This window comes from Hemiscyllium ocellatum, chromosome 5, assembly GCF_020745735.1.
Source record: "Hemiscyllium ocellatum isolate sHemOce1 chromosome 5, sHemOce1.pat.X.cur, whole genome shotgun sequence".
NCBI lineage: Eukaryota > Metazoa > Chordata > Chondrichthyes > Orectolobiformes > Hemiscylliidae > Hemiscyllium > Hemiscyllium ocellatum.
Genome location: NC_083405.1, coordinates 42,821,618 through 42,848,498, shown reverse-complemented (window position 1 = coordinate 42,848,498; position 26,881 = coordinate 42,821,618). Strand labels below are relative to the sequence as shown.

General features: G+C 38.4%; 1 protein-coding gene across 2 annotated transcripts in view; it reads right to left on the bottom strand.

Moving 5' to 3' along the window:
* Positions 1-387: 387 nt before the first annotated feature.
* macc1 (MET transcriptional regulator MACC1) overlaps positions 388-26,881 on the bottom strand; it is a 57,633-nt gene continuing 31,139 nt past the window's right edge. For both annotated transcript variants that reach the window (XM_060824711.1, XM_060824710.1), the window contains 4 exons: positions 23,413-23,521; positions 20,928-22,993; positions 3,200-3,388; positions 388-3,093 (listed from right to left, as the gene is read on the bottom strand). In XM_060824711.1, the coding sequence (XP_060680694.1) occupies positions 2,881-3,093; positions 3,200-3,388; positions 20,928-22,993; positions 23,413-23,509 (2,565 nt within the window). In that variant the 5' untranslated portion in view covers positions 23,510-23,521 and the 3' untranslated portion in view covers positions 388-2,880. The remainder of the gene's footprint in view (positions 3,094-3,199; positions 3,389-20,927; positions 22,994-23,412; positions 23,522-26,881) is intronic.

The window sequence follows — 26,881 nt, the reverse complement described above, 5'->3', positions numbered from 1 at the left end:
ATTGAACTAATTTAAATATTTTAGGACATTAAAAGTACTTGTACTTTAATATTCTGGTAATTAACAACATTTCACAATATGACCTACTGTATTTACTTGTTGAGCCTCAGATTCTTTGGATTTAAATCATTGTAAGTTGGTGGTGTTGAAAAGAAGGTCGAAAACTTTATTTTGCCATGTGATTTAAGATTTTATTTCCTGAACTGTTTCTATATTTAGACAGCATGGTTTGTATTTATTTCTTCTGCGTAATAAACTTACGTTTCATTGTTCAAGAAACTTTGCAGCCACGTGACTGACCACATTAACTAAAATATGAAAAAAAGATCAACCCAGATTTCATTGTGATCTGATTTATTCAGTCATTAGTGTTACCATTATAAACCATGTGAAATTTGGCAATTAAACACAAGATGCAGCTTAATTCTAATTTAGAATTTTTTTTATTGACGAGTAAATAATGCTGCTAAATAGTTGTCAAGTTGTATTTCACGATACTTGCATGAAAAGGTTATGTAAAAAACATTCAGCTATGTCCTATGTGCCTTGCACAGTACATAAGCAATTGCACTGTTTTACAGTCCCAAATTAGCTATTACAAGAAGAAATTGATCAGAAAATAGTAGGAATATTTCAAACTAATAACATAGAAACATTTATCATAGCTTTTAAACATAAAAATGGCAACCATTTTAATTTTAGCTTTCTGAACAATCCCAAAATATAAGCTAAAATGACAAAGGACTAGTATGTATAACTACACAAATAGTAAAACAAAAAAAGAGAGCTGGATAACCACAGAATATCTTGTTTAACAGTTGGCGAACACAGATGTCAAGTTTCAATTTCTTTGAAGCAAATATTGCATTACATTACTTAGCTAAGAAAACATGCCATTGTTACCCGAAACAGTTACAGAAAATCAGAAGTCAGTAACTGAGTGCCCATCAGCCCTAGGAACAAGAACACAGCAAACCATAGAAGAAAGAAAGAAAGAAAGATAGATAGATAGATAGATAGATAAAGTAGTTATAACCTCCTGTAAAAGAACCACATACTGCACCAGATAATACAACATATCTTTGTATTCCTCAATATTCCTAGTCATATATTGTATTAAATAAAAATTATATGTGAGAACAAATTAAGTTCAAGGAGGAAGACCAGACAAAAGGAAATAACTTATCCCCAGAGAAAACCTGTAAATTATATGTACATCATTAATGCATCACTATTGATCCCAGCATTTCGAAATTTTGGCAGCTTTCTTAACAGGTACAATAAGGATAATGGATATTTGCCAACTCTCTCTCATGGCAGTATATCAACTTTTGGCAGAGTTTAATGAGGGCATATGGCACATTTTACCGATTAATGTTTAGTATCTAAACTGTGGATGAAGATTAGACACTTATTCTCATCCCTAAACACACACACCACCCACAGTTAGAAAAAGCTTCCTTTCATCATACCTGATGATCCTCATGTTATTTTGTAATCGTTCTTTGTAGGACTCCCTCCAAGCAATTTTACAAACTGTATTCCCAGAAAAGAGCTTTATACATAAGGAGAACCGTTTAGGGAATCAGGCCCAAATGATCGGTTATTCATTTTTGAAAATCCCACAAAACTTAGTGATCTCAGGATGTGAATTCCTGATGAGCAATTTGTGTGTAACACTGTGACGGGGACATGCATTTAAAAAAAAGTGACCCTTACTCTCAAGATGGAACATTATAAGCATTACTAATATCTATACAGAACTTTGAAGTGCTATGCCATATTAAAATAATTGCATGAAGAGAATAAAAATGGAAAACTCCTCATCAAGTATGGAGGCTCCAGGTTAGGAATCTGAAAACATGATCTTTTCTCTCATGGGATCTACAGAAGAATACTAAATCCAAAAAACATGAGACAGCAAATCACACAAATCAAGATGATATTGGAGTCAATTTAAGAATATTGTAAGCATCGGTCATAGCATATGTTTTTGCATTGCTGGAACTACGTACTTTATATTATCAGTTTTGAAAATAAAGCCTAGAAATTGGTGGTCATCAGACGAGTGCTTAATGCACGCACAAATTATTCCTTTACCATCATTGACTTGGACATATTAAGACATTGTCTTAATGCTCACATTAAAATAACAGACGAGGAATAACATACAAATATCATGGCCATGTAAAGACTCCAAAAATTATGTTGGCCAAAAATAGTAGTGCATTGTTTTATTAAATATATGACCCTACTGGTTCACTATAGGTTTTGGTTTAAGCTTGGTGAGGTATATGTCTCTCTATAAATGAGAAAGTGGCACACATTTGTATGGAAACAATGTTCATAGATGCAGTTAATCAAGTTTTTGAAGTCAACACGGAGAGATGATGGGGCAGCCCACAGAAAATAAATCCTGGTTTATCATGCATATTATACCAAATTCTCCCTAAATTGCTGATCATGAAGGAACTATGGTTTAAAATTTTAAAACTATTTGAAAAAAGGGAGCAACTTAGTCCAAATATTATCATGCTCTGAAGTGAAATACAGATGCTAAAAAGTTAAAAAAAGAATCAGCTTGTCACTTAACCCAATATTTTTCAACAACACATCACTTCTGTAATTAGGTTCAACTTATTTGGTGCTAAGTTACAAATATTTGAAAACAAAAGTAATGGAATGATTTCCAAATCTTAACCCATCTTCAATTCACCTGAGACATACATGGACCCTATAACTTATCACGTTTTGTTTGACAGTATTTATCAGATATAATTGCATTCTAGGAGAACAGTTTTGCTTCACTCTCTCCCACTTCACAAACAGTTTAATAATTGATTTAGTGCCTGTTTTCTATAAAACAAAAAAAGTTAAGAGTTATTCCTCATCATGCTTGGCAAATGCAGCAGCTCTTAGTATTTCCATACAGTTCACCAAAATAAGAACCCCTGTTAGTTGTCTCCAATGTCTTGTAATTGGGTTTTTCATTCTATCCAGTGCAGTGTGCAATTCTTGCAGTACATCCCGGTATCCATCTCCAAACTTGATGCTCCATGTATAAAGAAAATCATATGCTGGCTTCCACATGGTCTGTAAAAAGGACAAATAAAATGTAAAAGAGTTCAAAATGTATGAAAAAAAAATGCTGGATTGTTGCATAAATGTGGATAGTTACACCATCAAAGCAATATCCCACCTCCTGGTTAATTTCACCACTTTTAGTTCTGTGAGGTGCTTCATATGATTCTATTTGCTGCTTTGAGAGTTTGGATAGTCTTTCCCCTAACTCTCTCCAACGGACACCAAGCTCCACAGCTGTTGAGAGCATAACAACATCTTGAACAAGGCGAGCCACTATTCCTTGGCAGTCAAGCTTTAAAAGTCCCTAGAAAACAACAAGTGTGTCATTTAGAAAATGGTTTATAGCTTAGTATGACAGTTTCAGTTTGTTACACAGACTTTAATATCTATTGTTGGCTAAGAGTAGCTGGAGAAAGATAGCTTTGCTTGGAATGAAAATATCACACAATCAAGATTAGATTTTCAAATCTTTAGATTTTTATCAAGCCCATGGTAGCACTGTAAAACAAGAGTAAAATAATTCTTCAGAGTACAATTCAATTACGTGCAGATGAATGATATGGTTTTGTAATTACATAGAATACCAACAAAGAGAAGCTGTTGAAGCTTTTGTCTGGTGTTCATTAGGACAGATTCTGGAATGCCAAATTTCAAAGACAGCAAAAGTTTATACTGTTTGAGAGAAAAAAAGGTACAGATTGGTTGGAAAGTTTACTTTGATCTCTCAATGGGATTGTCATGGAGAATGCACAAGGGGACAATAGCTCTCCACGTTGTGTTGAATTCCTTGTTCTTCTGCACAGAGCAGATCCCTTCATAGGAATTTATGTAACTTCTAAGAAGCATAATGAGCCACATCATGAGTCCAAACGATAACCTTCAATTGTTTTTCCAATGTAAAACTTTGCATACTCCAGATTGTTAGCAAATGCAGTAGCATAATCAAGTAGTCCTTAATGTCAGTGGACCTGATAAACAACATTGCCTGTAAGCTGCAAGTACAGCTGCTGAGTTTCTGCGCACTGAGATTGTGCATCAGCCACCAAGCAAATGAGCGAGAACACTGGTAATGACCTAATGGTACTAATGCTGCACAATAATCCAGAAACCTAGATAATGCTCATGGGACCAGTGCTCGAATCCTACTTTGGCAGATAATTTAATTTTGAAAACCTAGAATAAAAATTGCACTAAGAGTCTGATGATGACACTGAAACCAACTGAATTGTCAGGGAAATAAATACACCTCATTTACTGGTGTCCTTTATGGAAAGAAAACCACTAGCCTTACGTGGTCTATACACAACTCCAGAGCTACAGCAATGTGGTACCCTTAACTGCCCTGAGGGCAATTGGGTATGGGCAATAAATACTGGTCTAGCCAGCAATGCCCACACCCCAATGAATTGAATTGAGTACATGTGACAATAAAGCCAAAAAAGAGTACAATTAAAGGTTTAGAAGTTGCCCCAATGCTATGTCATCTATAGTAAAAGCTATCTAGGTACAGATTGTGAAGAACAAATTCTTAGGAAAAAAAAATTAGAAAAATAAAATAAAAGTTCAGAATAGTCGTCTCTCCAGTGAAATCAACAGAAAAAATTGGTTTACAACCATAGACCATTTGAGAAGCAGTTGACTGATATACAGTAATCTACCAGTCATCGAGACATATAAACTACATATATACCAACACTGATGTGTATGCTATGCAGAATGTCTTTTTGGACTTGGTCTTATCTTGTTCAGGTAAAACACTTCTGTGGTGCTATGGTATAGTATTTTCACCTATTGCTCAGATTTTTGTTGAGCACTTTTCAAGTCAAAAAGAATGATAATTAAACAATTTGTGCGTGCTAATGATTCTACTAAGGGCCAATCTAGGATTGTTAGTCAGGTTCACAATGCAGCTCACAAACTTGCCAGAAACTATAAATACACATTTATAGGGACATTTCCTCTGCAAGATAAAAAGAATGTGTCCAGTCAGTGCAAAAGCACAGGGAAAAATTCCTTGCTGCATTTTCCTTGGTAATGTCTTAATAAACCAGCACAGACTTGCTAACTAATCAGCACTCCTTCTCTTATGCAGTATGCTAAAACTTTTATTATTTTACTTCTAATAAGTTTTGCTTTGGAGATGTGAACTATGAACCAAGATCTGAAGGTGACCTTTGGACTGGAACAGATGTTTTATCCAAAAAGTGAGGAAAAACTGTTTGGGTCTATTAGAATTCTATCTGCCAAGGTTACAGCAGAGGTTTGAATACTCCCTGGTTCTCCTTCAATTATCAACTTATTGAAAATTTGGAGAATAGAATCTTTAATAAGTATTAAATGAACATTCCTTAAAACCTACTGAAATCTCGTTGCATGCAGTGTATCTTGGTCGGTTTCTGAGGATACCAATCATATGTGCCTGTGATATTACAAGCAAGATGCAATCATGTGTGTTCTGTGGAGGCTGTTTCAGTGAAATGGCCAGTTCCATCTTTCTTTATTTATCCCACATTGTGTCCATTTATTCATCTGTCTGAGTGAGGATAAGAATCAAAGACGATTGGGTTTAAATCATAGATATTAAACTTACCACGTGTTTTAAATTTGCTCTATTAAAGCTACTATTTTCATAAGTTGTTAAATCTTTTAAGCTATAAAGCTGGAGTCTAGTATTGATTATTCAAAGTCTGGTACTGGTTATTCAAGAAGTCTGGCAAGGAACCATGAGGGTCAATTTTGAGGATCATTGAGGGTTTTAGTTTTGTTACGTTGAAAATACAAGCTTGTTTGGGGGTGGGGGGGGGGGGGGGGGGGGGGGTTGATTTAAATTTGATTGTGTGTCATAACAAGTATACAATTTTGAAAGTTTTGAACATCATTCTTGCAAGTCTTCTGCTAAGTGAATGAGAAAATTAAGATGGCCTCTCCTTTTCAGCAAAACTTAAGCTCTGTACTAACAAGTGACAATCTAGTCGAGTCAGTCATACGGCATGGAAACAGATCCTTCAGTCCAACCAGTCATGCTGAACATAATCCCAAACTAAACTAGCTCTGCCTGCCTGTTCCTGGCCCATATATCCTCCAAACTTTTTCTATTCATGTATCTAACCAAATGTCTTTGAAACATTGTAATTGTACCCACACCCACCACTTTCTCTGGATGTTTGTTCCACACTCAAACCACCTTATGTGCAAAAAACTTGTTTCATGACTTTTTAAAATCTCTCACCTTGAGAAATGTACCACCCAGTCTTGAAATGCCCCATCTTAGGGAAAAGACAACTACCATTAACTTTACCTATAAACTTCTATCAGGTCACCTCTCAACTTCCTAAGCTCCAGCGAAAAAAGTCCCAACCTATCCAGCCTTTCTTTATAACTCAAACCTCCCATGCCCAGCAACATCCTGGTAAATCTCTTTCTGAATCCTCTCCAACTTGATAATATCCTTCCTATAATTGGGCAACCAGAACTGGACAGAATTCCAGAAGAGGTTTCACCCATGTCCTCTACATGGCCGCAGTCATTATTACAGCTTTTTATTGAAAACTTCTGACAAAAGTTTAACAACTTGGTATGGTGGGGTAATTTTCACAAAATGCATGGGTGGAATGTAAACAACTCAACCCATCTATTTTCAAGTAAACAGGAGTTGGTGGAATTGGGTGGTCAACATTCTCTTACCACTGAACTGCAACAGCATGAGGAGGCCAGTCAATTGTGTCTAAATTGGCTCTTCAAGTGAGCACAGTGACTTAGTGTCAAATTCGTGCCTTTTTCCTGTACATTGGCCCAATGTTTGTCTTTATATCATTATCTAAAGACCATCTAGAATGCCTCAACTGAATTTGCTGCACCACACTTCCAAGCAATGCTTGTCCGAAAATGTGTAGTTCAGGTGGATTGCCTGTGCTAAATTGCCCTGTAGTGTCCAGGGATGTGTCAGCTCAGTGGATAAGCCATGGTAAATAGAGGGGAGTTATCAGGACTGTGTGGGGGACGGGATTGGAGTGGAACGCTTTTCAGAGGACTTGTACAGACTCAATGGGCTGAATGGTCTCTTGCCACACTGTAGGGATTCTATCATTCTATACATTCCACACACAAAGCACTGTGTGAAAAGGTTTTTCACACGTTGCAGTTGCTACTGTTGGAAATCGTTTTAAATCCGTTTCCTCTTATTTCCTATCATTGTAGAAGTGGGAAGTTTCTTCTTGTTCAAGCTGTCCAAATTACTGATGATTGAAAACCTCTCTCAACCATCTCTAATGAAAGCAGACCCAGTTTTGCGAATCGGTCCTCATCATTTAAGCTTCTGGGCATGACAAAACTCCAGCCGGGATTTAATTAGTGACGTAGCCAAGTTCAGCATGATGTCCTTGCTCTTGTACTCTATTGCACCATTAGTGGTGCCCAGGGTACTGTATGCTTTATTATTAACTATTCTCTCAACCTCTCCTGTTACTTTTAAGTGATTTGTGTACAGATACCCCATATCCCTCTGCTCTTAAACTCTCTTCAGAGAAGCACCTTTCAAGCTCTTCCTACCAAAATGAATCTCACTCTTCTGTGAACTATTTGCCAACTCCACCAACTGGTCAATGACTTTAAAAAGTTCGACACTGCCCTCCTCTCAGTTTAAAATGCTTCCCAATTATGACTCATCACCAAACTTTGAAATGATTCCCTGCACACCAAAATCCAGAGCACTAACATGCATTAAAAAAAAAATCAAGAGTGTCAATACTGACCCCATGGAACTACATTACAAATCTTGTTCCAGCCTGAAAAAGTTTCCACTGGTCAAATAGTATGGAATCAAATAATGGTTAATTTTGTACTTGTACTGACCGTTAAATTCAATGAGCTACAACACTGATCACAAGTTTGTTGCATGATTGTGCAGTGGTTTTTGAAAGTCCATATATTACATCTGTAGTGTTAACCTCATGAAAAATTCCAGTTATGTAGCCTAACGTGAATTTCTGAAGAAATTCATGCTGTTTCTTTCCAATCAGCCCATATTTTTCCATGTGACTATTAATTCCATCTAATTAATTATTCCTAGAAGCTTCCAGACCTCCAAAGTTAAACTGTCCTTTAACTACTGGCCTGTTCTTTGTGACGATTTTTGTACAAGGTTACATGGTTTGCAATTCTCCAGCACATCCCGAATCTGAGCCAGTGCCTCTGCAATTTCCAATTTCACTTCTATCAATATCCTTGGATGAATCCAATCAATCCCAGTTTCCTAACCTTAAGTACTGATCACTGACTGGAAGTCTCATCAATTCTGAACCTTTCCAGTGATAGTTTCCCTCTATTTTATAGTGGTCTGAGTAACACCTGCTTCCTTGGTAAAGGCAGATGCAAAGAATTCATTCACTCATTAACTATTTTACTGATGATCTCTGGTTGAAACTTTGTGTCCACCAATTTCAACGCTGTTTAATGGTATTAAACACTCCAGGAAATTCGGTAGCTGATACGCAGGTGGAAACTGCAACATGGGAGAGTTACATCCCCTTGCAGTTCTGTTTGTGGGCCGTGAGTCAGCAATGTTTCCCTTAGCTTCCAAAGCAAACCTGTTTTCCACATCATCCTGTTCTACTCAATCTGCTTTGTACCCCAGAATCAATTCCCAACCCATGAACCATGTTGCATCCTATCCTTAAAAAGTTATTGCTGTCTTAAGCGGGTGAACCACCTCAGCCTGGAATGAATTTCTTCTGGAGTATTTCCCATCCAATAGCAAAGTAAATCTGATCACTCAATCTGACTAGATCCAGACAGAAACCTTTTATTATTACAAGTTATTAACTCCAGGCTTCTTAACTGGGGCAGGACAGGACTCTGTCCACAACACCAGCAGCTTGGAAGTTCTCCGATAGACACTGGCACTATTAATTCCGTTTCTCTCTCTAAAGATGCTGCATGAGCTGAATAATTGCTGCACTTTCTATTTTTTGCTTTACAGTTTCTGTATGATACAGTGCAAATAAATCTATATAATATGCACTTTTCCTAAGTGCATGTGAATGTATAGTCTAACATTGTTGTTCAAATTTTCAACTGGCATTTCTTCATCTTGTGGTACAACATTTCAGGAATTCCACCTAAAATCTACTGCACTCTATTATTCGAAAACAGTAATCACAAATCTTGTGCTGTGCAACAATTGAGTTATCCTGCACTGTTAACATGCCCTGAGACTCTTTACAAAAATCAAAAAGCTAAGGTACTTTTGCTCAAATTCATCTATGAATAACCTAGTAAAATTGTTAAAAGCAAAATGATGTCTGAAAATGCTTGAAATGTTACAAGTACAAAAATGTATTTAATGCACAAGTTACTTATGTTATTAACAAATTATTAATTTCATATTAAATTTGTGGAAGTAATTTAACAAATTACATGTTTTCACACAACATTTAGAACTATTTTCTTTAAATCAGTGCTTTCATATTTATTTAGTTTGCATTACTTGCTTCGGTGAATGTATTTGTAGTTGTCAATGTCAATGTCAGAAGACCAGTAAACTAAGCATTTGTAGCACTCACTGGTACCATCAAAATCAGTTGGAATATACCTGGATGCTCTGGAATGTTTTAATTTCTCTGGCTGATCAGGAAGCTGTAGCAGTAAACTCTGCAGCGCATCTTATGCTATGTTCATTTTTTGTCATGTCTGAGTGCATGTCTCAGAGTTATTGAAGATACAGCTAGGGGGCATTGAAACACTAAAATTAAGTGATGGAAGGAGAGAGCAGAAAGCTTCTTCAATTATACTCAAAATTTCTCATTCTACAAATCACAAATAGTCTCAAGTACTGATTACTACTGATCAATTTTGGTTACTTTAAACAGCTAGTCAAGTGAGACAGGAGAAGTAGTTGCTTAAGGATCAAGTGTCAAAGAATGTTTCACTGGCACTAAAGACCAAGGTATTCAAGCTCCTAAATATTCAGTGGTGGGGAGGAATATGCTTTACAGACAAATAGCAGGACAGTGTGAAATGGATTCCTTGTTGAATATCCAACTGCCATTATTGGTCCAAGTTTATACATAAATAACCATCAAGGAAGGATATTATAAATGAATCTCAAGACTAGGAACCTTCACAAAATGATAGGAACCATACCTTGGGAAGCATGGAAAAGATCTGTCAAATTGAAAATCAAGGATAACACGAAGACTGGACCATGGCCTTCCACAATTAGACTGAAGGTTGAGGCAGAATGAGAGAGGCTGGTAAAGACAGTAGTCCTTGAACCCATAGATAAGGGTGATTGGGTCACACTTATTGTACCAATAATAAAGAGGAGTGAGATTGGTAACTCATTTGCAGTAATTTTAAGTTCGCTGTTAATCTGGTACTAGATGCTCAACAATATTCTTTGCCTTCAGTTAAATGACCTCTTGATGGACTCATGGTGGAGAGGGGGTGTGGGGTGTGTGTAAGTAAAATATTGAGATCAGTCAAGCCTACAGCCTGATGAATGCAGATTCTCAGTCACAGAAATACTTGACAATCCTAATTCAAAGACCACTGCATTGTAATAGTTGATCTCATGTAAAAATCAACCCCCTACCTTTGGTCAAAGAATCTGGAATTTTCCATATATCTCATAGTAAAATCAACCCCTTACAGCTGTGCTGAGGGAGGATATTCCCGGAAATACATCCAGGGAAGTTATTTGGGAGGAACTGAGAAATAAGAAAGGGATAATCACCTTATTGGGATTGTATTATAGACCCCCGAATAGTCAGAGGGAAATTGAGAAACAAGCTTGCAAGGAGATCTTAGCTATCTGTAAGAATAATAGGGTGGTTATGGTAGGGGATTTTAACTTTCCAAACATAAACTGGAACTGCCACAGTGTTAAGGGTTTAGATGGAGAGGAATTTGTTAAGCATGTACAAGAAAATTTTCTGATTCAGTATGTGGATGTACCTACTAGAGAAGGTGCAAAACTTGACCTACTCTTGAGAAATAAGGCTGGGCAGGTGACTGAGGTGTCAGTGGGGGAGCACTTTGGGGTCAGCCACACTAATTCAATTAGTTTTAAAATAGTGGTGGAAAAGGATAGACTGGATCTAAAAGTTGAAGTTCTAAATTGGAGAAAGGCCAATTTTGACGGTATTAGGCAAAATCATTCAAAAGCTGATTGGGGGCAGATATTCACAGGTAAAGGAATGGGTGGAGAAAGGAAAACCTTCAGAAATTAAACAACGAGAGTCCACAGACAGTATATTCATGTTAGAGTGAAATGAAAGGCTGGGAGGTGTATGGAATGATGAGTGACTTTAAAAAAATGGAGGGTTTGGTTCAGAAAAAGGAAGGAAGGAAGCATATGTAAGATATAAACAGGATAGAGTGAGTGAATCCTTAGAAGAGTTTGAAAGCTGTAAAAGTATACTCAAGACAGAAATCAGGAGGGTAAAAAGGGGACATGAGGTAGCTTTAGCAAATAAAGGTAAGGAGAATTCAAGGGTTTTTACAAATACATTAAGGACAAAAGGGTAACTAGGAAGCGAATAGGGGCCCCCAAAGATCAGCAACGTGGCCTTTGTGTGGAGCCGCAAGAGATAGAGGAGATACTAAATGAGTATTTGGCATCAGTATTTACTATGGAAATGGACATGTAAGATATAGACTAAGGAAATAGATAATGCCATCTTGAAAAATGCCCATATTTCTGAGGAAGTGCTATATGTCGTGAAACACAAAAGTGGATAAATCCCCAGGACCTGATCAGGCGTACCTTAGAACTCTATGGGAAGCTAAAGAAGTTATTGCTGGGCCTCTTACGGAAATATTTGTATCATCGATAGTCACAGGTGAGGTGCCGAAAGACCGGAGATTGGCTAACGTGGTGTCACTGTTCAAGAAAGGTGGTAAGGACAAGCCTGGGAACTATAGATCAGTGAGCCTGACGTTGGTGGTGGGCAAGTTGTTGAAGGGAGTCCTGAGGAACAGGATATACATTTATTTGGGAAGGCAAGGACTGATTCGGGATAGTCAACATAGCTTTGTGTGGGAAATCCTGTCTCACGAACTGATGAGTTTTTTGAAGTAACAAAAAGAATTGATGAGGGCAGAGCAGTAGACTTGATCTAACTGGACTTCAGTAAGGCGTTCGACTAGTTAGTGGCTACTCTACGAGAATTGAAGATTTTGGCCTGTGAGTGAAGAAAGATTAAAGTGAATTTTCTAAACCTCATTATATTTAGGCCATGTCCTTACGTCAATGGACTAAGCAAATCACCTTCAAAAGTATATCAAACATCATAATTAATGCTCCCACACCTAAAATGTAAACTGACTAATATTTGTTTTTGGGCTTGCTAAATGACTACGGCAGTATTGTCCCAAATCTTGCAACCGTTGTGAAAGCTGTTGCACAATTTATTACACTACAACAAGAATTGGAAGTGAGAAGATCAATGTGAAAGAGCCTTTACACATGTCAAATGAGCACTATTAAAATATGAAGTCCTGGTCTAATTGGAGTGAAAGTTGTCAGTGCAACTAGCATGTGAAAAATCAGTATATGGAGTGAGAGAGAGGTGAAGAGAAGACAGTAACTATTGTATCAAGAAAAGATTCTGAAAACCCAGAGCGGAGCAAGATAGACTGGAAGACCTGGCGTGTGAAAGCTCTTGTATCAAGAGCTTTAAAAAAAACCAAAATTAACTGTGCATATATAGAGAAAGCAGCTCTAGATATCACGTTTTGCATTGCACAATTCCCCCATACCTGTATGGTCAAGAATTTACCCCAACAGACATCAGACAATTGACCATAGTATCTGTGCCTCATACAGGGGTACCTTCTCTAGCAGTGAGCCATATGAAGAGATGGGCATTGTTGCTATCAACTCACAGTTACACAATTAGGTACAGTTCGTTCTGCTATAACATACATTTCATCAGTACAAATTGGCTACAATGCAATTGACCAATTATGGACATTGTTTGGATAATGTGAACTTTGTACTGAACAGATATAGCGATTTTCAATTAACGATCTTTTCCAGCATGATTTTCTACAGCGCAAGAAATATAACTTTTTTAAAAAAGATTAGATTGCAGACAGGGCCTGTTTCCGCACTTCGGCCCAACTAGTCCACACTGACCCTCTGAAGAGTAACCCACCCAGACCCATTTGCCTTTGACTAACGCACCAACACAATGGGCAATTTACCATGGCCAAATCAACTGACCTGCACATCTTTGGAATGGGGAAGGAAACTGGAGCACCCGGAGGAAATGTGCAAACTCCACACAGATAGTTGTCAGAGGCTGGAACTGAACCTGGGACCCTGGTGGTGTGAGGCAACAGTGATAACCACTGAGCCACCGCGTTATAGCAGAATGACCTGTATTGGCAAGCCAGCTTACAAGGGAATGCTAAAGGCTCTCTAGATGACCTAAGGATGTGTCATCTACAAATAGTATGCCTGTAGATATTTGCCACATTTTTAAAATCACTCTTGTTGACAACTAATGTACTATGGATAACAGCAATTGAAGATCCACAAATAACTGTGCCAAGTACAGACTTAGATATACCCAATGACAGAAAAATCACTGGAGTATCTAAGGGAGACGGAACTTTAGCAGAAAATACCATGACAGTGCAAACTTCCAAACATTCTGTCATCTCAAGAAAATACAATAAGTGATGTTCCTAGAATACCTGAAATACCAGAGGTTAAAGCCAATGAGAAAAACAGATGCTCGAGTACACTGAAAGCCATACAGGAATAGATATCTTCCATAACGTCTTATCTACTGATTATTGTGAATATCTTCATTGCAGGAACCTTTGATGTAAAGTCAAGGGATGTTATATATTTGTCTAAACATGATTGACCATCACTTAAAAGAATCTCATCACTGACCTTTTTGGGCAGCAAACAGCTTAGACTAACCTTGGTGCCTGTAGAATGAACACCTCAAAGGCTCCTGCAATTTAAAGCTTCGGCCTCTTGGTTCTTCTTGGAAGTTAACATGTTTAGAAAATAGGCCTTCCGTTAAGTTTTTTGAACATGTAAATAATTGGATGGTTAACAGTGAAACCACAAAATGCAGCATATTTAGATTTTAAAGCACCATTCGATAAGATGCCACTCGAGAAAAAGTATTAAATGTAGATTAAGCCAAATTGCCTACTCTATTTCTTTTTTTCCTGCAAGGATGTACATGACCTTTGAACTAAAGGTGAAGGATGGGCATAGATACCAACTTCTCAAACCACTTCCAACTCTACAACTCCTATATCTCTGTGCCTCTGCAGTTCAGGCCCCAGTTATCTCCTTTCCTTTGTTCAAATTTCCTTTGTTCAAATGTTGATAGCTCTATCTCGAGCTACCTAGATGCTAATTTCTGGAATTTCCTTTCTAAACCTCTCTGTCCCTCTACCTTTTTCACCTAAGCAACTTCCTAACATTTACCTCTGAACAAGGTATCGGCCACCTGTTCTAATATATGTCTGATTGTGCCGGATGTGTCTGATAATGCTCTCAAAGCATCATTGTAAAATGTCTTATGTTAAATGTGCTCCATAAATACAAGTTGTAGAAAGTCATTCAGAATGAGATTGCTGGAACACCAAGTTATCCAGTGTTAATATCACGTACAGTTTGATGGAAAAGTAGTTGGGTAAAAAAAAAGTCTTTTTCCAAAATGAACACTTGCTTCTTTGCTAATATCAATAAGCAACAATTTTGCAATAAAAGGAGGGAATGCCAATTAACAAGTATCTCAGCCATTCAAGTACAAATTGCTTGAAGATGCTGCAGTTCTAAAGATGACTTGTAGTCATGATCGTCAAAACAAATTATTGTAAATGGTGAAGGAAAATTTCTCATCTTGATACATTGTGATCTGCTCAGAGAATGATACTAATAAGATTCCCAACAGCCTGATGTTAACATTTTATAACAGCAATGTCCTTGACCAGGAAAATGGTTACATTTCTCGATACATTACTCAAAAGTTTGAACTTTATGTCGAAACTGGGAAATACACACACCAATGTATATTTGTTATAGACTGTTTCTCTTGCCAAGCAATAATGACTGCAAAAGATTATTTGTAATTTTTAAAATTATTTTACTCTTCCTCCAAAATAAAGTTACAAAATACAGAAGCAAAGTGATATTGCTATGCATATCAATGACTTGTTTGAATTATTTGGCCTTCTTACACCAGTTTTAAGCTCGCCTTGGAATGGCTTCCAGCACCCAAATTATTACATCTGCAGATATCCAAGGATCTATCCTTGCTCCCCTTCCATTTAGGCACCATTAATCAGTGAAAAGTTGTCATGTTTCATATATACATTGAAAACACCTTACTCTCTCTCACCATCCTCTTTCTTAATTCCTACTTAATGTTTAAGGTTGTTAGTCCATGCTCAACGGCTGTACTGGAGGAGCTGAACTTTACTCCAACTAACCGTTGTTAGGAATGAAGCAATTGTCTTCTGCTCCTATCATGAATGCTTCCTCCTTGTCACTGAGTCTATGCTTCACCGTGGATAGTCTCAGGCTGAAAGTTTGTAATGTTGGCAACTACTGATATGGACCTGAATCTATGAACACTATGTCCTCTATCACTACGGCCACGGATTTCAATCTTGCCCATTTCCACCAACCCTTCACACATGCCTTTCTTACACCTACCCCACTCCTTGACTGGTCTCATCTGTTCTCATGCTTTTCTAGCTAGCCACCTATCATGCACACTACAAATTTGGGTTTATCTACTGTGCGTACAATAACTCTAAAGTTTTGTTTATTCAACGTTCCTGTGTTCACTGATATATTGGTTCACGGTCTGGTAATGCTATAATTTTGCACTTTTCTGCCTTCCTTTCAATCTCTCCGTTACTTTGCTCCTTCCGATTGCCAACCACCTCCTATCCTCAGCAACAGGCTTCTCCTGTATTCCCCAAATGTCTTGACCTAGAATGGGTAATTGTGTCTCGGGGTCCAAACTCTGCAAATTCATCCTTAACTCACTGCAAATCACACTGTCCAAACAATTCATCACATGACCTTACATTTTTTTTAGCACAGTATTATGTTATGCTTGATTCTACTACTGTGAAGTGCTAAGGTCACTGTACTTATTTAAAATGCAGGGTGCTAATAATCACAGAGGCAAAGCAAATTCAGTATTTGCCACTGCAATTGCTAATCCCAAAACCATGCATGCATCCAATTCCAGAAATGCTGTCACATATACGATTCCAATGATGTCATGAGCAGAAAAGAAATGGGCTAGGGAAATGGAGTTCAGAGGGTAAAGTGAGCCAGTCAGGACAGGAGGATGTGGGATGCTGATGAAGGTGGTGGGAGGGTCTGGAATAATAGGATGTGGGCGAGGAGGGGGAGAGGGGGTGAGGGGTGGGAGGAAGAGAAGTTTGCAGGTTTGGTGGGATGGGCAATGTGCAATGGTCCTTTCTGTATTAAAACAACTGTAGTGCCATTAAGGAACAGGTCCGGGATTTTGACACAGTAAGAGTGAGTACAATTCTAAAATCAAGATGGCGTGGGGCTAGGAGGATGACTTGTAGGTGTTGGTGTTCCTATGCATCTATTACACTTGTCCTTCTAACTGGTAGAGGTCACAGGTTTGTTTGAAGTTGGATTGTTCTTACCGATGAGATGACGACTGAGGAAATCTGATAAAGGTTTTCAGAATCACGAGTGGACAGGATAGAGCAGATACAAAGAAGCTAATCCTGCTCAATGAATAACAGATGACAGAGACTTAAAGTGATGTGCAAATGAACCAAGAGTAACGCAAAATGTTTTTTTTCACATAAGTGAGTAGCTAGAATATGGAATGCACTGCCTGAGAATACGGACGCCATCTCACTCGAGGCATTCAAGGGGTCATTATGATATTTGGAAGAAATGGTATGCAGCGGAGTGGCAGCCAACTGCCTTCGTGAATAATTGCAGTCTCTCGTGGTGTAGCCTTACTCTCTTTGCGAGGAGAAAGGGAGGACAGCAGAGGCTAGTGATCAGGGTCAAAAAGTTTGGTATTGGAAAAGCACAGCCGATCACATCAGGAAGAGTTAATGCTCAAAACATTGACTCTCCTGCTCCTTAGATGCTGCCTGACCGGCTATGCTTTCCAACACCACACTTACCCTCTTTGCTGTCATGTTTGTTCGAGATGCGGATGTCACTGGATGGGCCAGCACCTGTTACCCATCCCAGCAGTTAAAAATCAACCACATTGCTGAGGATTGACAGTCACATGTAGGCCAGAACAGGTCAGTACAGCAAGTTTCCTTTCCTAAAGGAATGGACTGGGTATTTACAGCAACATACATGTTGTTAGGCGGTGTTATTATGGAATTCAAGTTTCACCATGTGCCACAGCGCAATTTGAACTCCCCATATCTCTAAACATTAGCCTACAGTTCTGGATTACTTGCCCACTAGCATTACAACTATACTGCCAACTCCCCTATTTTGACCAAACAGTGAAGGCTGGTAATACAATCTCAAAACAAAGATGGCATGTAACTTGGAAGAGAACTTGCAGCTTGTGGTGTTCCCATAACATAAGGGGTAGACATAGGTCACTGAGATTGTTCCATGACTCAGCAAGATCATTCCTGCAGTCATTTTGGCCTCAGCTCCACTTTCTTGCCAGATTTACATAACCCTGTAGCTCAAAATCTGTCAATTTCCACGTAGAGTATAGTAAATGATACAGCCTCTTTGGAATAGAGAATTCCAAAGCTTCCTGATCCTCAGAGAAGGAATTCCTCACTTCCATTTTAAAAAGTACAATTCCTTATTTAGAAATTGGATACAAGCTTATAAATTAAGTAGGCCATTTGACCCTACTCTCTATCACTGCCTTAAGTATACGCAGACTTTTGCGGATGAAATCTAAACAGAATTATTCCAATCTGTTTTAAATAGCAATCACTTAGTTTTAAAACACAAATTACTTTTAGTTCTATATTCTCCCATTAGAGGAAACAGGATTTCTACATCCATTGCATCATGACCCCTTGGGATCTTGCGTTTCAATCAAGCAGCTTCTTACTCTAAGTGATAATAGATACAATCCTTGTTTGACTAATCTTTCTTTGAGACAACCCACCCATTTCAAGCACTCATCTGATAAAACATGCACTGCTTCCAGCACATTTACAGCCTTCCTTAAAATAAAAAAGTAGCTGGTAATCTACATTATCCAGATTTGGTTCCCTGAATGCCCTGCATAAGTGAAACATAACCTTTCATATTCAATATACAGTGCAATGAGTGATAATATTACATTAGCTTTTCCAATTCTTTGCTGTTCTTGCACCCTATGGGGCTTAAATTCATTGCCAAGAAAATCAACCTGTTGGTATCTACACTGTCAACTCCACCAAGAGGACCACCTCTCATTTTTCTAAACTTCAAATGAGAAAAAGCGTAACCATCATAAGACAACCCCTTCAAACAACAAAAATCAACCTTGCAAATCTTCTCTCAACTGCCCCAGTGCAGAGACGTCACCGTGCTGTCAAACATCTACTACCTCTTGTCATTTTAGTTGGTAGAGTCACATATTTGGAAAGTGCTGTTGAAGGAGCTTTGGTAGATTGCTGCAGTGCTTCTTGCAGAAGATATACACTATTGCCATTATGCACCAATCATGGAGGAATTGAATGTTAAATACAGCTAGCAATCAAGCAGGCTGTTTTGCCCTGGATGTTGTCAAGATTACTGTTTTGTTGGAGTTGCCTCATCCAGGTAAGTTGAAAGCATGCTAGCATGCTCCTTCCTTGTGCTTAAGAGATGTTGGAAAGCTTTAGCAAGTAAGGTGGTGTTAGTCAATCTCTAACCTGTTCCTGTAACCAAAGTACTAATCTAGCTGGTCCTTTTAAGTTTATGGTCAATGGTAATCCTAAATATTCTGACAGTGAAGGATTCATAAATGGTGATGTCATTGAACATTCAATAAGATGGCTAGATTCTCTTAGAGATGCTCTTTGCTCCTAACCTCCAAGCACTCATTTGCTACTTGTCAGCTTGAGGCTGGAGTTTAACCTTAGTTATTGCATTCACAGCTGCAGCTATTAACTTTTCACTTCTGAGAGAAGGAAAATCATTGTGAAGCAACTGAAGATGTTTGGGTAGAGAACATTTTCCTGAAAAAATTCTGCAGTGGAGTCCGTGGCAGAAATTAGCTCTCAAAAACAACATCTTGCTTTCTGATCAGTATGACATCACTCAATGGTTTCCCCCATTCTGCTCTCCCAGTTTCCTTGACTTCAATTTTTCTCGGGCTCCTTTATGCCACATCCAGTCAGATACTACCTTAGTGTCATAGCAGTCAATCTGAATTCATCTTTGTAATGCAGCACTTTTACCCAAGTCTAGACCAAGGCCAAAATGAGATCTGGAAGGGACTGACCTGAGTGGAACCCAAACTGATCATTAATGAGCACATTACTGCTGTGGTAATACTTTTTGTGAAACCTTTCATCACTTGGAATGTTACTTGAGAATAATTGACTAATTTGGATTTATGGACAGTACATAGATGGGCAATTTTGAACAATGCCAAGTAGATGTCAATGTTGTAGTTGTACAGGGACAGTTTGACTAGAAGTGTGGGCAGTACTGGAACACAAGTCTTCAGTGGTGCAGTTAGACTGCTGACAGCCTTCGCTGGATCAAGACATTTTATTTCATTTTAACTTCACACAGACTGAATGGAGTTAGCTGTAGACTAGGCTAATAACCTAGGAAACAGAAATGAATCAGTTATTTAACACTTTTGTCTGAAGATGGTTCAAAAATGCTTCTGCCCTGATTAGTTGGGCTCTACCATTGTTGTGGATGGGGGTGTTTGTCCTCTTTCAATTAGTTGTCTATCACCATTCATAACTGGAAGTGGCAAAACTTTGACCAATTGGTTGTAGGACTACTGAGTTCTGTCTACAACACATGGCTAAAATACTATTAAATCACAGCTGCTCCCCTAACTTGATGATAATGATAAAGCGAGGCCTATGCTGGTTAGTTTGCAGTCGGATATTTTGCTGATCACCTCTTACCTCAGATGCCCAAAATTCTGAGTAGCAATATTATTCTGAACCTATTCCACTTCACAGGAATTTACATAAAAACAAAGAAAAAAGTGGAGCGTAGGGTTTTTTTTGTTCTGACATGAGAAGAATCATTAGGGTATTAACACGACAGTTCCGCTGTCAGCGATGGGCTGCAAACAGGCTTCCACCCCAGAGATCAGCTGACTAATCAGATTGTCCAGCAGCTCCTTAGTCCCACTACTAACAAGAACTAGAAATACGGAGTCTCCAGATGTAGAAAAGGGTGTTCCACTTCACCCCTTCGCATCCTAGGCCAGAGCAGGGTACCAGCTTTCCTTACAGACCCTGTCCCTAAAATTCTCCTGTTTGCATCAAAAATTGAGTGGGTCTGAAAAGTCATCAGTTGTGTAGTTCTCTAAAATTCAGCTCAGTGTCAGTTCTTCCTATCAAACAAAAGCAAACTGCTATAGAAATCTCTTGTATCGCTTAATATGTAACCCAGCAGTTGCAGGCACTGTTTCACAGGTGAATTTAATTGTCATTTTCTAGTCGTCCCAAATAAATTATTTTTGGTAAAATTAATCTTGACAAATGAAGATATCAGGAAATTTCCCTGCCACATAATTTCTAACGTAAACTGAATCAAATGAACAGACAGACCTCAGTTTAACATTATATCAAAAGAATCAACAGTGGTAATGCAGTAAACTACCCCCACACTGCAGTGTCAAACTAACAGCCTTGTCAAGTCTACTTGCCTGAACAACATCATAAAGGAATTTTCTTTTTGTCCTATTGTCACCACTATGGCAGTCTTCTTTCAGCTTCTCCAATATACATGCAACACGTTCCGATTCACTTTCAGCAGGTCTCCTGCAGATTTTATCCAGTGAGAGGTCAGTGTATCCAAGCACTGCAGCAAATGCTTTCCAATTGGAAATATTCTCAGTGATGAGTTTACGGATGGATGAATACATATAAGTCAACTTCTTAAATGGTATCACAAGTTGATGGAGGAGTATCTTGGTTGTAATCTTTACATCTGAGAAGTCCATGACCTGTTCCTTCGAAATCACCTTCACGTTTTTGCAGTGTACAAGGCCGATCTTTCCTCGTACGAAACCGACATACCACTCTTTGATCTTTGTTTGGCCAATTGCTTTAACTTTGTCCATTCCGAGAAGTGCTATTGTGTCACCTTTAAAATATTCCAGTAGGTATTCAATCTTTGGCTGCCTCAGCACACTTTTCAGAGCCACTCCATATTTAAGAATATTTACATGTTTCTCCTGAAATGAGGGATAATTAACTGGCTGAGATGTAGTTTCATCTGAAGGAACAGCCATTATAGGTTCTTTCCATCTTTGGAGACGCCTTCTCACATTTGATTTGGGTGCTGGCATGGGTGTCTGGACACTGAATTTTGTTATTACATTATGGCTGGTTCCTGCTACCTGAATTTCGAGCTGAAATGGACCGATTTCTCCGGATTTGCACATAGACAAATTAAACGGCTGCCGAACTGTTCTACCTAGTTTTAACAAACTTCTTTTAACTTTTTCATTCTGATCAGCTTCTTGTACTTCGTACCGGGAGTCAGTGGGAAAGATTGAAATTTCAAAATCTTCTGGCCTATCTAACTGAAACTGATGTTTTCCCCAAAGTTGAAGAACAACTGGTGGTAAATTTTTATTGCTTTTGTTAACATCTGTAAGATTTTGTGGAACTTGATTGTGACTAAAGATAACACAAACGGCAGTAAAAACTGGATGAATATGTTTGGGACCGTAAATTCCAAAAGTAATCATTTTATTCAGATAGTCCCATACTGTTGATGCAGGAGGTTGAATACTTTTAGCTTGAACAGCTGCTACAATATACATACAAGGACTCAAATTTTTCAGCTTTACCTGCATAACATCTTTATAAATGTAAATGTCATGCAGCTTCTCAAAAGGGCCCTCCTTTGCATCACTGCAAAGACACACAATTTCAGTCATAACCTGACTCATAGGATCAGTTTTCACTTCAGCTGTCACCTTCATTTCCAAAGAAATAAAATCTTGGGTCTTTAAATGGCTCAGTTTCAGTTCCAGTAATGGACTAATAGTTGTGCAAAGATCGTTATTAAGTACTTGAGGTGGGTCAAGCAAGGACTTTATAGCCACTTCCTGAATTTCACCTGGCAAAACATGACCTTCAGGTATGTGGACACTTACGTCTGATTCAGGCAGCTGAAGAGATCCTCCTTTATGGTCAATTTTACAAACAATGTGCATTTCAATAGCCTGTGTCTGTCCCCAACCTGGGTTTTGGCTTATCATATCCAAATCGAGACAAGACCTAGTTAGTTGCCTATGGTTCAGCCATGCCATTTTGTAGGCTTCTCTGTCATTTTGAAATGACTCCAAATTGGGAACCATAAATTGACTCACTGGACGATTATTCTGAGGAACTTCTTCTTTGTTTGAAAAGTCCAAAATATCAGAGGCACTTTTCCACCTTCCATGCTGTTTTGCAAAAGGTTTTCCAATATAGATTAGGTGATCAATATCCAATTCATCAGCTGAAGAGCCAGACTCAGCAGGTCTTGGATCTTCAAACAGCAGCAGTGGGTCCTCCGTTAACACAAATTCTGGGCTTGGTGTCTTCTTCTCAGTTATTTTGGCAATCTCATCTAAAAATGGGTTTGATCCCGACAAACCGTTCCAAAATGGATTTGTCTGCTGAGAAACTGTTTGGCTAGGATGATCAAAGACGACCTCATGCCAATCTTTCAGTAAATCGGTCTCTAGCCCATTAGAAGTGTCTTGGTAGCTGCTGTCTATAGAGGATTAGAGAAATAAAAACTAGTCAATAAATTCTGAAAGAACAAAAGCAAAAAATTTAAGATATAGGAATGCATTGGGTTGACCTGCTTGCACAACCTACTTATTAAGAGTATTCAATGCATTGGAACAGGTAGAAATGATGGTGATCAAAAAGTGGGCATTAGCAGATTGATCACAAGCTTTGTGGTAAGGGTGGGGATGATAGTGGTGAACATATGTGGAAGCCAGTTAGATATAGGCTTTCCAACTCCAACTCCGCTATGCTTTTGAGGGTGCAAAATAGGCAAACCACAAAAATTTCACTGTTAAGTGCTGGGTCAACCAAAAAAAGAGTGAACATATCCACAAACAAAACCTGAAATAAACCAGAACTGAAGAAACAGTTTATTTGCAGTATATGAGTTTTCAATACCTTTTAAAAACGCATTATTTGTTGATGGGTTTTCATCCAGGTCAATTAGTGTTCCTTCTGATCTGCTGCGTGCATGTCGAGGAGAACAAACAGCCATTTTGTTTCAGTTCTGTCAAAAATAAAGATATTTTGCAACCTTTACTATTCAAATTAACAACATATACTAAGGCAATTATCAATACCCTGAAATATCATGCAATTATTTATTAGAGGGAGAAATTTGATTTTTTGCATTAACATTTTAGCTATTAAGTTACATTCCAAGTGGATAGCCAGATTCTAATCTATACTTAGAAACTGGCTTCAAGAACTGTCAGTTTGAGACGATGCAAGTGGCTTTACTTTTCACTAATGTGCTACACCCACTCCCCCTTCGCTGGAAGTCAGAGTCATACAGCATGGAAATAGACCCTTCAGTCCAACTCTAATTATGCCGACCAGGTTTTCCCAAACTAAACTATTCCCATTTGCATACGTTTAGCCCATATACCTCTAAATCTTTCCTATTAAGATACTCATTTAGACACGTTTTAAAATGTTGCAATTGTACTAACCTCTACCACTTCCTCTGGCAGCTCATTCCATACACACATCACCCTCTGTGTGAAAACATTGCCCCTTAGGTCCCTTTTCTATCTTTCGCCTCTCACCCTAAATCTATGCCCTCTAGTTCTGGACTCCCCCACCCTGGGGAAAAAAAACCTTGTCTATTCACCTTGTCAAAGCCCCTCACAATTTTGTAAATCTCTTAAGGATACCCTCAGCCTCCAATGATCCAGGGAAAATAGGCCCAGCCTCTTTCGACAGCTCAGATCCTTCCACAGTTGGAAGGAGAGTTCTTCATGGTAATCTCAGTCAGTTCAGGAATTGAACCCATGCTTCTGGTACTCATGTTAGTTCGGCTGTACACTTTCAAAGAGTCAGTGGGAGAGTATTATATATTTTTATTGGGTATCCCTCATAGTAAAAGAGCCAGCCTCTGCCTGTCTGAACAGCTTAGATGTCTTGGAGACTTGACATTTTCAGATTAGAGATACTATGGCAGTTTTCAAGATACCTTTCACAGATGTGTGTTATTTTTCAACTATCAAAAACATTTGACTGAGTGCAGCATTAAAGAATCCTAACAAAAGTGAACAATGAGAATCAGAAAAGTTTTCACTAGTTGGAGTCATGCTTAACACAAAAGGTAAAGGATTGTGGTTATCCCAAAATATTGCTGCTGGAATTCCTCAGGGTAGAGTTTTAGGTCCAACAATTTTCAATTGCTTCAATAACCTACCCTCATCACAAAGTTCAGATATGGGAATATTTGCACAGCGTTTGACACCATTCGGGACTCTTCAGATACTAAAGCATGTTGTGTATATGCAGCAAAACCAGTACAATATTCTGTCTTGGGCTGATGTGTGGTGAGAATTTTAGTTGCCACCTTAATGCTAGACAAATGGCCATGTCCAATAAGCAGAGAGAATATAGCCATCACCCCTGGACATTTAATGACACTTATCACAAAATCCTCCACTTAACAACATGGGAGTTAACTTTGAACAGAAACAGAACTGCACAACCCATATAAATACCAAGAAATAAGAATAGATGAGAAGCTGAGAGATCTGTAATGATTAACTCCCCTCCCAACTCCCTAAAGCCTAGCCACCATTGACAAGAATGCACTTCTTTCGCATATTACTTTAAATCTGTGTCCACTCATTCTCAATTCTTTTACAAGCAAGAACAGATTTTACCCCATCTAGTCTGCCCAGCTGCATTAAATTTGAAAATTTCTGTCAAGTTGCCTTCTAATCTTCTCTACAGAGAAAGGCCCAACTTCTCAACCTATCTTCAAAGGTCAAGTTTCATAATCCTGAAATGATTCTTATCAAAAGCTTCTGCTCTCAACCCAGTATGTTCACATGCAAAAGTGTGGAACCCAGAACAATACACAACATTCCAGCTAAGGTGAAAGCAACGTCAGTTTGCACATTCTGTCCGCGTGGGTTTCCTCCAGGTGCTCCAATTTCCTCCCACAGTCCAAAGATGTGCAGGCCAGGTGAATTGGCCATGCTAAATTGCCCATTGTGCATTAGTCAGAGGGAAATGGGTCTGGTTGGGTTACTCTTTGGAGGGTCAGTGTGGACTGGTTGGGCCAAAGGGCCTGTTTCAACACTGGAGGGAATCTAATCTAGTCTTATATAGGTTCAGCACATTCTCCCTTCACTTGGGCACAGAAGCCACCATTAACAAAGACTAGTAGAATTTTTAAAAAGAAAAACACTCATTTGTCCATCTATCCTGCCACCTTTACTGTCCTGGGTACAAACTCCCAGGTAGCTTTGCTCCTGCATCCCCTTTAGAATTGTCCCTTTATGAGATATGGTTTCTCCATGTTCTTCCTAAAAAAAAAACTACACTCATTTCTCCATGATGAACTTTATTGACAGCTATCTGCTAACTCCATCAAACTGTCCTTTTTGAATTTTTACATTGTAAAAACTTGTGGACTCCAAGACCTAGATCATTAATACATATCAGGAAGGAGAGTGTGTGTCATTTGCATGATGCACTGTAGTAAGTCATCAGGGCTCTTTTGGCAGCAGTTTCCAAACCAATGAATTCAACCCTTAGTAGAACAAGGGTAGCAGATACATATGAACACTAATCACCTGTAAATTGGACCTTTATCACCATTTCTTCATTCCTGCTGAGACAAAATTTTCAGATTCTTCTGAAACAAGTGTGGAATTCTAAAAATTTGACCCAGTTACACTGAAGAAACAGCAATATTCGTCTGAGATGGATAGAAAGTAAATATTGTTGGAATTTGGGAAATGCTGACTTGATGTTTTTACCAAGGAATATCTTGTTAGTGAAAACAGGCTGAATTACAAATTCTATGTTCCTTCGTCTACCTCACTAACAAGAGCACTTGAGTTAGAGTTCTTAATACATAAACTGGTCAAAGTGTCCAAAGAACAGGTAACAGGATTATTCATTCAGTGACATTATCACTACACCATTGTCTCCCCCATCTTCCCACCCCTGGTATAGTCCAATGGGTTGGACAGAAGTGTTGAAGGTATACTGGGTGGTTAAAATTTTGGATTACTGGTTTAGGTTGTAAAATACTGAAGGCAATTTATGGAGATAAGAATTTTAACAAGTGAATAGAATGTTACGATATATAACAATGCCAGCATAAGTGAATGCATTTCAAGATTAATCAAAAAGATCTCTTACAATGCAATAAAACCCAAATCTATCACCCCATTTGCAGTCACATCAGGAAGCAGAGGGTGTACATTGTGACTTATGAGCCGGATAATCTGCACTGAATCTGAAGTAACTCAATCCTGACTTGCATAGTCTATTTCTGATGAAAAACAATTTTTGAAATGTTAGGTCTGTTTATATCTTCACAGTTTTGGCACAGCTTGGCGAGTATTTCACCAAATTTACTTCTATTTTA